At 41.7% G+C, this 11,409-nt stretch overlaps 1 protein-coding gene across 9 annotated transcripts in view; it reads left to right on the forward strand.

Moving 5' to 3' along the window:
• The window catches only part of EVL (Enah/Vasp-like), a 121,631-nt gene that overhangs the window by 55,933 nt on the left and 54,289 nt on the right, over window positions 1-11,409 (forward strand). For all 9 annotated transcript variants that reach the window (XM_017729074.1, XM_017729076.1, XM_017729077.1 and 6 more), the window contains exon 3: window positions 3,148-3,325. In XM_017729074.1, coding sequence (XP_017584563.1) covers window positions 3,148-3,325 — 178 coding nt within the window. The remainder of the gene's footprint in view (window positions 1-3,147; window positions 3,326-11,409) is intronic.

The following is an 11,409-nucleotide window of genomic DNA, read 5'->3' on the forward strand; positions in this document are numbered from 1 at the left end:
GTTCAATAAGCAAGTACGTATTGGTGGTGAGACTTGTGTGGGAACTCTTCCCATGATCCTGGCTATGCTTACACCTCAGGTGTTGCCCTGAAGCCCACTCAGTCCCTTCAGCACCACCACTATCACTGCTGACAACTCACAGCTCCACAGCTGAAAGGAAGGGCATCTGTTTTGAGCTTTTGTATAGATTCTAAAATTCCCTGCCTGTCCCAGGGAGCCTACACCTGAAACTGAGGTGAAAGGGTGAAGGGAAGTACAGGGTAGAAGTGAAGCAAATCTCTTTTTTAACATTATAGGGTAGGAACATTGAAAAGTATCAATATAATGCTATGCATGACTGGTCTGTGAAACTCCTTGCCATATGAGATCATTGAAATACAGAATTTAACAGGCTTCAAAACAACACAGACATTTATATCAGTAACAGGACTACATTGTTTCAGGAAGATAAAATACTAAAAGGGGGTTGAAAAGAAAAACAGTGGCATATAAAATGTCGTTGTTTCAGCTTTTAAGTCAAGTTCTAGGTGAAGAGTTATAGGAAGAACTGTTTGTCATAAACAAATCCATTATTTATTTCTGCAAGATTTCCAGTGAGCTTCTCCAATTCACCTGTTGTAGACTGCAAACTGAAGATTAAAAGATGAACTCTTGGTCTGCTCAGCCTGGCAGATGTGCTCTCTTACTGACAGACGAAGCTATAGAGTAAAGATCCCTTAGAAGCACCTGTAAAAAACCCCTGTGCTTCAAACAGGGAGACCTTCTTTATTTTAATTACTGCTCTGAAGCACTTCATTATCATCATGTGCCTTGCAGAGTCTCCACACCATCTGTACAAGACACCTTTGTGCACTTATTCTTAACAACAGCAGGAGATCCCCTCCTCTTTTCCATTTTCTATAAACACGAGGCAAAGGAGGTAAAAATCAAACTCTGGCTATTTTAAGTTCCATTTCCTAGTTTTAAACTCTCTGATTTGAGTTTGAAGACAAGGTGTTACATGTGTGGGCATCCTGATGATTACTGAAGGTCAACATTCAAATTCTGTCTTTATTCAATTAAGGGGATCTAACCTTCAGAACAAAGCAGATCCTTGGAGTTCCTTGGGTCAGTGTTCTGGGGAAGCAGGTTTTGAGCAGTTTACCTGACTTCCATTACACAGTTTTTGGCCTAGTTGTTGAACAGCTTCACTGCACCCTCTGGTGCTCTTTGGGCTTTGACAGTGGTGTCCTTTGAAACGGAGATTTCTGTTAGTAGGTGAGAAAGACTCACTTTGAAAGCCTGGTAGAAGCTCACAATCTTTCTAAACATTTCCTCAAATACGTTGGCTGTGCCTTCCTTGGTTAATCTACTCGAAAAGGGTTGGAAGACTTAAAAACTGGTCGATGTTAAAACTGTTGGTTTAGTAATCCAGGCATGAGTCTACTTGATGCTCGAGAGACTCTCTGAGTGTGAGCAACATTGGTACAGGCTCTCCCAATGCTCAGTGGAAGAATGGGGGTGATGTCACAGTTTTTCAAAGAAAAAAGGCTATGCAAGCTGTCAAATACAAGAGGAAGTTCAATGCCTTTGCTGTGACCAGTTTCCACTTCATTCTGGTTGGTGTGGGTGTTTTCCCACGCAGCATGTTGGTGATACAGTTCCCATTTCTAGGGGACTAACTCTTGGGAGCCTGTGTACCCAATGTAGGGCTGCATCTTCCTTTGGCTCACTGGTCAGGAATCTCAATGAAACGTATCCAAAAAAGCAGTGTAGGCCTGATTGCTTCTCAGTGCATTTTCATGGAGCCTTAATAATGATACTGATTTGAGTACAACTGTTGGACCATCATATTTTTGCCTAAAGCTAGACCAGGTACTCAAAGACTATCTTCTACATCACTCTCTAATGCTGGCTCAGTAAGTAAATGCATCCTAGAAATAAGAGTATATCTGTAATTATCTAGTGGTGTAGTGGCTTCTTTGCTTCTTGCTATGGTTTCCATAATTTTTTGTATATTAATATAGTAAAGTTACAAGACATCTGTATCAATGAGACAGTGTTATCCTTCAAAAATACTAATGTGTGTAAAACAATTTGTTCCTTATTAGGTGCTCATCTAATGTTTCTCTGCCAATTTAAACTGGCAACCCACTGAAAATTTAAAACTCAGAGCTAGGAGTCATTAATCTTTGAAATTAGTTTTAAAAGTCTGCCTGTATAATTAAGAATTGTCAGTCATCTAACAAAAATATTGTTGAACGAATTAAATACACTGAAGCTTTTTAATTGCAATCATAGTGTTAACAGAAAACTTTCCAAAGTGCTGGTCAGACTGCAAAAAACGTATTGGAAGGTTTTCTGGTATGTGGGAACCACCTCTAACATAAATTCTGTGTACAAAGTGGTACAGTGGTGCAGTGGACACTCCTGCCTCTCCACCCTCATCTACACTTTAAGATTGGAGGTTTCTGTCTGGATCCCAGCTGTGTTGTGTAGCTGGGTGTCCCTGTGCTCTGCTCAGGGATAAACAGGGCATTCTACTTAGCAGATTAAATTTCAAAAGAAACAGCCTTCTGCTGCAGTCACCCCTTCCCTGGAGAACCCACACGTACAGCAAGAGAGAAGGTGGGAGAGGAATGGTTGTCTGGTTTTGTCATTGCCTGACTGATTCTAAAGAAAAAGTCTAAGCACAAGAAGCTGCTGGTGATCAGGCACATGGGAGGAGGAAGGCAAAACTGGTGCAATGAGTCAAACATTTATGTGCTATAGGGTAGGGTTAGTGCCAAGAGCTGTTTTTCTAACAATTGTGCATGATCATCCTCCAAAAGATGGAAACAGCTGCTGGCACTGGCTGCTGGCTCCTGACAGCTGTCTGCAGCATCTGCACAGCTGCATCCTGTGGAGGTGCTGTAGAAAACACAAGCAGGTAATAGATTTTGCAAAACTGGCTTGCGAGTCCGCGGGGGCGTTGAACTGCTGTAAATCTCACGCCAGATGCGGGTCTTCTGTCATCGAAACAAGCGCTGCCTTACCATGCAGCCATGTAGGAGCTGCCATAGGAACTGCCTCTACCCATTTAGGTAACCTTTACACAAGGGTTGGGTGGTTTTTTCCCACTGAAAACAGAACTGTTTTTAATCCTTACCCCTCTGTTTCAAATCACAGGTAGTGATTAATTACTCAATTGTGAAAGGACTGAAGTACAATCAAGCAACCCCTACCTTTCATCAATGGCGCGACGCACGGCAGGTCTATGGCTTGAATTTTGCAAGCAAAGAAGAGGCTACCACATTCTCCAATGCAATGCTGTTTGCTCTGAATATCATGAACTCACAAGATGGAGGTAAATTAATCTCTGTTAATGTCTGTGACATTTTAAAGTACTTGTTACCAATCACCTAGTGCAGTTGTATTGGATATTATGCCATTATAAAACACATTATAATGAAAAACCTTAGCTTCCAGTAGACAGCCTTTAGATCAGCATTTGCTGTGGTATGAATTGTACATGTTTCCAGATTTTATTTCCCTTTCTGCTCATTTTTCATGGTGCCTTAACTCACCATAGGAAATCAATAGTTATTTGGGTGTGCTTCAGCAGGCAGGTAGCCCCACTGATTTATGTGGATCTGTATATGTGTTGTTTTACATATGAGGTGGCAGAATAAAACTTTAAATAAACAGAAGCTAGAGTCAAGTTAGCAAAATCTTACAGGATAGGACTCGGAGCTGGTATTTCCAGTGTGCTGGGCCAGCTCCAGCCATTGTGGGTCGGCTTTCCAAAAGAGGAGTGTGTGGCACCTTGGTCATTGGATACTATATTGACTGTAGAAGTAGTTTGTGGTGAAGTTTGCTCTTCTGTGAATTTGACATTGCATTAGCTTGACACAGGCCCAAAATAAAGTCCTGGTTTCTCAGTGAAAACCCGTTTCTGGTTTGTGGTAGCTGGATGAAGCACTGCCCTCAGTCACATGCTTATGACCTCTCTGCAGCTCCTGGGCTGGGAACAGAGCAGTGCTTGTGTGGTGTCTCTTTTTTTTTCCTGCACAAACACACGCCACAGCCCTATTTTCCTTTTGCAAACATGGTGAGTCAAGGTTTGCATCACTTGCTGCCATCCAGGTTTCACTGCAGTGTTCACTGGTGATGGACAGCAGCTCTTCAGAGAGAGATTGTCTCCTGACAACCTTCAATACACAAATACGTCTCACTAAAAGGTGTACTTGTAATATAAAAGTTCAGATTTTTTATTTTGCTATTTTCATTCTATTAAGCTGGAAAATGCAAAAGTCATCAAAAATCAAGAAATATTTTAAATTCTTAGCTATATTTAGAAGTACTGAGGATTTAATTCTGCCTTCTTCAGCTTGAACATTTTCAGCTGTAGTTGTGCCACAGCAGGAGACTTCATGAGGAAATCTGGCCAAGATTCACCAGTCCTAAACTCATGAAAGTCTGAAGAGTACATCTTTGGCTGCTCAGATGTGCCCAGCCGTTTTAGACCTCCAAATTTGGATACTTTTACTGTGGTCTGGGTGTAGCAATTGGTTTAATGTCTCTGATGACTCTGCCTTTCTTCCAAAAGCCCTTAAATTTGTTTGGGGGGTTTTTTCCCCATCTGTCTCCTCTAGTCAAAGGGAGTGACGTTTTTGCAGGATTTTGAGTTTGCTTCAGGGAGGTGCCTTGTGGAAACACGAGTCTCAGGATGAGAATTTTTTGCTCATAGGCTAAATACAAGAAACTGCCTTAAAGTGGACACTTTATTTATGTTAACTACTCCTAGCAATGAACAACAGGTATTTTTAAGAAAGTATTTTTGAGCACTTGGAAAGCCTATTGAATTGCTGAGAAATTTATGCATATACAGTAAGCAATAATTTGCATTTTGCCTATTTGGGGGTATTTTTTTATTCATTTACTTAGCACACCAAAAGTGTGCTTTAGATGCTTTACAGGTTTAAAATCCAGTCCATGCTGAAGAGTTTGTAATTAGAGTTTGTAGTTGTCACATTCAAAGACATGAATTGGGTCACAGATACAAAACTTCATTTTCTGGAGAAAAAAAGAATGGTCTGGTAAACATTCAGTCTTCAGCAACCCTTCTTCTCTCATACATAAGGTGTTAGAAGTTTCAAAGATTTCCAGTTGTCCCATCCTTTACATCTGAGTTTGTCAAAAACTGAAATGTGGATTAAAGAAAATTTCAGCATTTGTTTAAAAAAAACCTGATTCTATGAAACAAATTCCCCAAATACCCATTTTTATCAATTTTTTAAATTATGAAATTTATTTCCAGAGGTATTTCTCTTTAATATTATATTAGCTACACACTGATAATAGATTAGAATGAAGCCTTTTATATCATCATAAGTTTTCCCATTACTGCCATGATCTCAGCATGCAAGTTTACAGCAAAAGTACATAATGGATATAAGGTATAAAATGTTTTTTCATATCTGCTCTTCCAGGCTTCTATAGCCCTTAAGCTTTTGTGGGCATGAATTAACGTGAATAGGAATTAACACAAATACACATATCCATATATCTTTTCAGGCACAGCCATTGCCTGCATACTCCATCCATTCTGCTGCCTGCATGCTGCATTAGGGTCTGCTTTTTCATATGGAAAAATCATTAGGAAAAAAACGTATTTATTATATCTATGCATCCATGTATTAACGTTGCCCATGCGCTTATGCAGATGGATCGCAGCTTTAAGGGGTGCATTTGTATGCCCAGAACTGCTCATACACTCATAAAATGCTCAACCAAAACCACAGGGTTAAACAGAGGCTCCCTCTGCCACATTCACAGGGCAGCAAACCCTATCTGCTGCCCTACAGCTTGGAATATGCTGTGTGCACTACTGGGCACGTGCTATTTCTAATGTTTCGTTTTTTCCTATATTCCCCACTGAGACATTATGATGTTTGAGTTCTGCTGATCCTCCCATAGTTGAATAGATTCTGGATTCCATGGCTGCTTCTCCCTTCGTTCTACCACCCACTTCCATAAACTAAAATTAATCATGGTAGACTACAGCAGAAAATGTGAGACTGCATCGTATCTTCAGCAGACGTGGAGTCAGGGTACTGTTACATTTGGGAAAATAACTAGTCTTGGCACACAGTAATGGTGTGGGATTTTGAATGGTGCATTAAGCTGAATTAGTTCAAAAAAATTATAGTGGTCTGTGTTTTGGGGAGTTGGAAATAATTTTTAGGTTGTGCTGACTTTCAAATGGCTGGGTCCCCTCAAATGAGCAGAGTTATGAATCAGTGATGGGAATTACTGTACTGTCCCTCTTCTTCATGAGAGAAGCTAAAATGCACTGATGTCTCTGTACTGACTGCATGGGGCATGAGTGAAAACTAAACCAAGGGCTCTGTTAAATGCCAAAGGTTAAATAGGCTGAATCTGATCCTATAGCCAGCCTGTGTTTACCTGGGTTGCGTGTCAAGATCAGTGCTGGGGCAGGTGTCTTCCCAGGAGTGTGACATCCCAAAGTTTGCAAAAGTTGGGAGAAAAGCCATAGTCTAAACTCTCTGGCTGGTTGTGTTTCTGCAGTGGATGCACTCATACTCTTACCCATGGGGAGGGCTGGCCACCTCACACATGTCCATGTTCTTAGTGCTGTGGTGGGAGCTGCTCTCAGTGCACATCCCCAGGGTGGGCTAAAGCAAGCCTTGAAAGAGGTGAACACAGACCTGGCTCATTCTTGTGCTTGGTAAGGATGCTAATGATTATGTTAGGAGTAATCCAAAATGAGATAAAATGGGACTAAAACCACAATAATATTACAAATATCCTTCCTTTAGGGGTTGACAGTTGCCTCACTGAATCACAATTGTTTACCTGTCAGCTTGTTTATGTGTCTAATTACTTTGATTTCCTTATACATCCCTTTAATCTGTTCTCCTTTACAAACAAAAAGAGAAATGCTGGTCCTGAGCCAGCCTGCAAAATGAGAGCAAATGATAACACTGATTTGCTCATTACCAATCTCTTGCTTACAGTGCTTTAATGGTGTCATTTAAAGACCATTAGTATGACAAACAGCTTCCAGTTTAATTGTTTTTCTTTCATGGGTGTCCACTTTGTGAGGTCAGACCTTTTACTGGCATAAGTTACCTGGTACAAGGTAGTATGTCACTAGCTTACTTTGTCGACTACAGCCAGGTTTCACTGGGGGCACAGTGTCACCCCTTCATGCCCCAGGAGACTGTGGAAAAATTTTCACAGATTTTACCCACAGGTTGTTTGAGTTTTCATGTTTTTCAGGGCTTACATCTTCTTAGATTTACCAGATGCAATGACTGGTGGCAGGGCAGCATGGTTATTGGAGCAGGACATAATGTGAGAACATTAGTAAGCTAAAATGGGCAAGTTCTTCCCTGCTGTAATTTTGTAGGAAAGCCAGTGGTGCCTGTAATGAAGGTAACTTTCTGCAGGGCTTAATGGAGCCTGTACACTCAGTGCTTCTCCCAGTGAGTGGTTACACTTCCCTGAGAGAAGGAATGAGACTATTTCCTCTCCTTTCTTGTTCCCCAAATCTCTGGGGACAGGCAAAGGAATTCTTCATCTTTTACTTTCCTGATTTGCTCGCGTCAGACATTGAGTCCCTGCTGGTTGCTCCAGCACCTGCATGTTCCCATGTTGCATAAGGGGACAGTGGTTCAGCTTTGTGGCTTGGCGTGACCAGCTCTGAGGGCATCTTGGGCTTCCATGGCTTAAAGACTTGGTACCTCTTGGAGAAGAATTAAGACTCTGATCTGTGCTGCTGGTAAATGCTGCCTGGGACATAGTGACTATAACGTATTGTGAACTTTTGCTTTCCTTTTGATGTCTGTGCCCTGAGGACTTGGATAGTTATTGTTGACTTACAATGTATGAAAATTCTATTTCTAAATGTAAACACCAGCTGCTGAAAAGCCTTATGCAGAGGGCTCATTGCAGAGTTAATCATAGTTAGAGGTCAGCTGCCTTATCTGACTAAGAGGGGAGAAGTTGGAGGAAAGCTTGAAATAGAAGGAGAGAGGTTTGAAGAAAACTAATAGTGATTTATTTCTTTATTTATTCCTTGTAAGAAAGCCATTTTCTTGTTCTAAGTGTCTTATAAACTATGCGATACAGACATAGGTCATGGAGGGTGCAGAGTTCAGCCCCTGTGCCTTCAGCTTCACCTTACCTCTTCAGCCTTACCTCTGCAGAGAGGATGTTTTGGTAGTCAGAAAGATTGCTCCTCGCTCCTGTTCCTCTGGTTAGAAGATCTGCTGCCTTTTCCACCACTGTGGATTATTTGTCATGTATTTCTCCAGCCCCTTTTCCCATAATCTGGGTTTTACTAAGTGCTTGGGAATTTGAGATCTTTTTCCATTCCTTCAGTCATTCTGCTCTTATCCTTTTTCAGAAGTGACATTTCTATGTTTCTGGGAGGAAGTTTCTTGAAAAACAGTTCGGAGAAATAAAAGAATAAAGCATTGATTCATCAAACAGCAGATAAACTGGCAGAATGTACCATACATTGTCTCTCCTAATTAGATGCCCTAAGTGTTTGCAAGGTTTCTGTCAGTGAAGGATGTGTGCGAAGATTGTGGTGCACTGGATTTCAGACACAGGGTTTTATATATTTTTTCTAATGTTATATTCAGTTCATTTTTTCATTAACATTTTGCCAACTAGTCCTGCATCTCTCAGTTTTTCAGTGTAACTTTCTAAAGTGTAACTTCTGGGAAACTGAGTCATCTAAATTCATCTTCAAAAAGCAGTGCCTGTTTTATTTGATAATATTGCCCCAAGATTTCCCAGCACCACCGAGGACACAGTGTGGGAAGACAAAAGACTGCATCTTCATTACAGCACTGCATAATACATAAAATAACTCATCAATAAGGGAAGGGACCCACCACAGAATACAACGCCCACTTGCAGCCAGCTGGTTCCAAAACCGTGCTGGGGTAAAGAGATCTGTGCTCCATGCAAGGTGCTTTGCATGCTGCACTGTGGACTCATTTCCCACACTATCAGGTGTGTTGGTGCTAATTATAAAGCACTAAGATGGTGTATTCTGTGCACATTTTACTTTTAAGAGTGATAATAACATTTAAAGACGTGTAACTTTAGATTGCATAGGCATTGCAGAACTGTAAGCATGCATTCTGCTGCAGGTCTTTGAACCAAGTCATTCTCGATGTTGTTCCTATTTATAATTTAGGCATAGAGAACTTGTAAACAACAAACTTTTGGATTCACTAGTGTAAATATGATCCATGTGGTCAGACACCTCATGCTAGCCAAATCGCAGCCTGCAGGCAATGGTTAATTGGGTGCATGTGAAAAATACAAAAGACTTCTGCTTCTTTAAAAAACAAAAGTTTTCCCAGGGGAATAAATATTTTCTGACTGACATATTTCAAAAACACCAGAGAAAGGTTTAGAGAAATAAATTTCACAACGTTTCCAGCCTCATGCCTACACCAGTTTCAGTATTGACTTTAGTCACTCAGAAATGTTCTGCAGATAGGGGGGTTTCTGATCTAAATTGCTCTGCTTTGTAAGTCAATGAAGAGGGAGGGAAAATTCAAATAAGATGATGAGCTTTTTCCTTTCATCTGGTGCATTGCTTTATCACTGAAACTGTTCCAGAAAAGTCCACGTGACATCCAGAATCTTTTAGTATATTGCTTACTATAGAAATAAATTCCTTCCTTTGCCAGCTGGACAGGGATGAGCTGTTACCCAGCAAACTAGGTGGGAATTTATTTTCCTGGAGCAGCCAGTGAAAGGCACACCCCAGGCAGTGCCCACTGCACGTTTGACAGGTCTCTGCCCAACCCTGTGAGGGCAGGAGTCCCTTGTGACCCCAGCTGAAAACATCAGCTCAGGCACAGGACCACTCATTGTGTCTAATTCCCAAAGCTTCTGCCTGTGCTGAGTGGGATGACAGTCCTGGTACAAGCCCTCTGCCTGTCTTTCCAGAACAGCCAAACTTCTCCTGGAATAATAGGCACTTTTCTTGCAAGCTTCCCCTGCCAAACTGTTCAAGTGTGCTCTTCTCAGGTTAGCCTGGGCTTCCTAATAGGATATATGACATTTCACAGAATCAAGTAATATTGTGATTTGGATGGGACTTGCAAGGATTGTTGAGTCCAACTCTGACGTGAATGGCCCATACAGGGATCAAACCCACAACCCTGGCATTATTAGCACAAGGCTCTAACCAACTTATAGGAATCTGAGTACACTTCATATTAAGAGAAACATGTTTAAAACCAGAACTGGAAGAAGTTGCCCCAGCCAGGAGAAGCAGTGAGCGTAAATCTTCTGTATTTGCTTGGCTCCAGCTGACTGGAGGACAGGAGGTGAATTGATTCATTTGTGAATAGATAAACTGGGATTACAGACTCCTTTCAGTGCTAGAACTGTAAATATCATTGCTATTATTCATCTGTCAGGAGGTATCAAACCATTATTTAATTATTCTGCTCTATAGAGGTAGGCATTTTTTCAACTCAGTTTTTCAGTCCCCCAGATGGTAGCAGAAAGTTTTCCAGGGCACTGAAGTGCTCTGGCAGTGTTATGCAAATAAAAACCCATGACATGTTGCTTGTGTGCATCTCAGCCACTTTCCTGCAGGACTCCATTGTATCCCCGCTCAGAGCGGCGGCAGCGCCGGAGCCGCTGTCAAACATCTGGAATAACAAAAGGTGCCTCTGCTCTTTGCAGAGCATTATAAACCCAAAGGCTCTTGAGTCTCTTGCTGATGTTTTTTGCTATGCTGAGCTCTTCTGCGCTAAATGAAAACCACTCCAGGAAGGAAACTGTGTGTGGGGAAAAAAATTGTTGAGAGATTTAAGAGAGACTTTCACACGCTGACTTGTGCTAGCAAGATTCGCTTGCACTATTGCCCTCAAACCCCTGTGTTTCTGAGTGTGGTGCAAACTGGAGAAGTTTCCAGAGCTCAGTGATAGAAGATTCAATGCGGCTTTTTCACTAGAGTACAGTAAGTGGCAGAAGAATATATTAGCTTAGGAAAAAAAATAATTATCAAAATCTAACAAGTCCAGTAATTTATGTGCCAGCAGTATAGGCCAGATTTTGGCCAGTGTTCATTTGGAGACCACTTATGGGGTGTTTCCTTGTTGAAAGTGCCTCTTCATCTGTCAAGGGCTCCTTTTCTGGGGTTACTCTGGACTGTGAATGCATCACGTCCTTTGCCAGGCAATGGCTGTGAGTGGAATTCAGCCTCGAGCCACAGAAGTGTAAAAGTGCCTTGCACCAGGAGATGCTGTGACTCAGAAGCAGCTCCATGTCACTCTCCCTCTTCCCCTTCCTCTCCTCTCTCCAGGGATGTGGTAGAGAAGGAGTACCTGCCCTGTGCTGCCAGCACCCTCAGGCTCAGCTCCTCAGTGGGCAGTGGTGGGCTCT

The sequence above is a fragment of the Corvus brachyrhynchos genome, unplaced genomic scaffold, assembly GCF_000691975.1.
Source record: "Corvus brachyrhynchos isolate BGI_N302 unplaced genomic scaffold, ASM69197v1 scaffold1, whole genome shotgun sequence".
Taxonomy (NCBI): Eukaryota; Metazoa; Chordata; class Aves; order Passeriformes; family Corvidae; genus Corvus; species Corvus brachyrhynchos.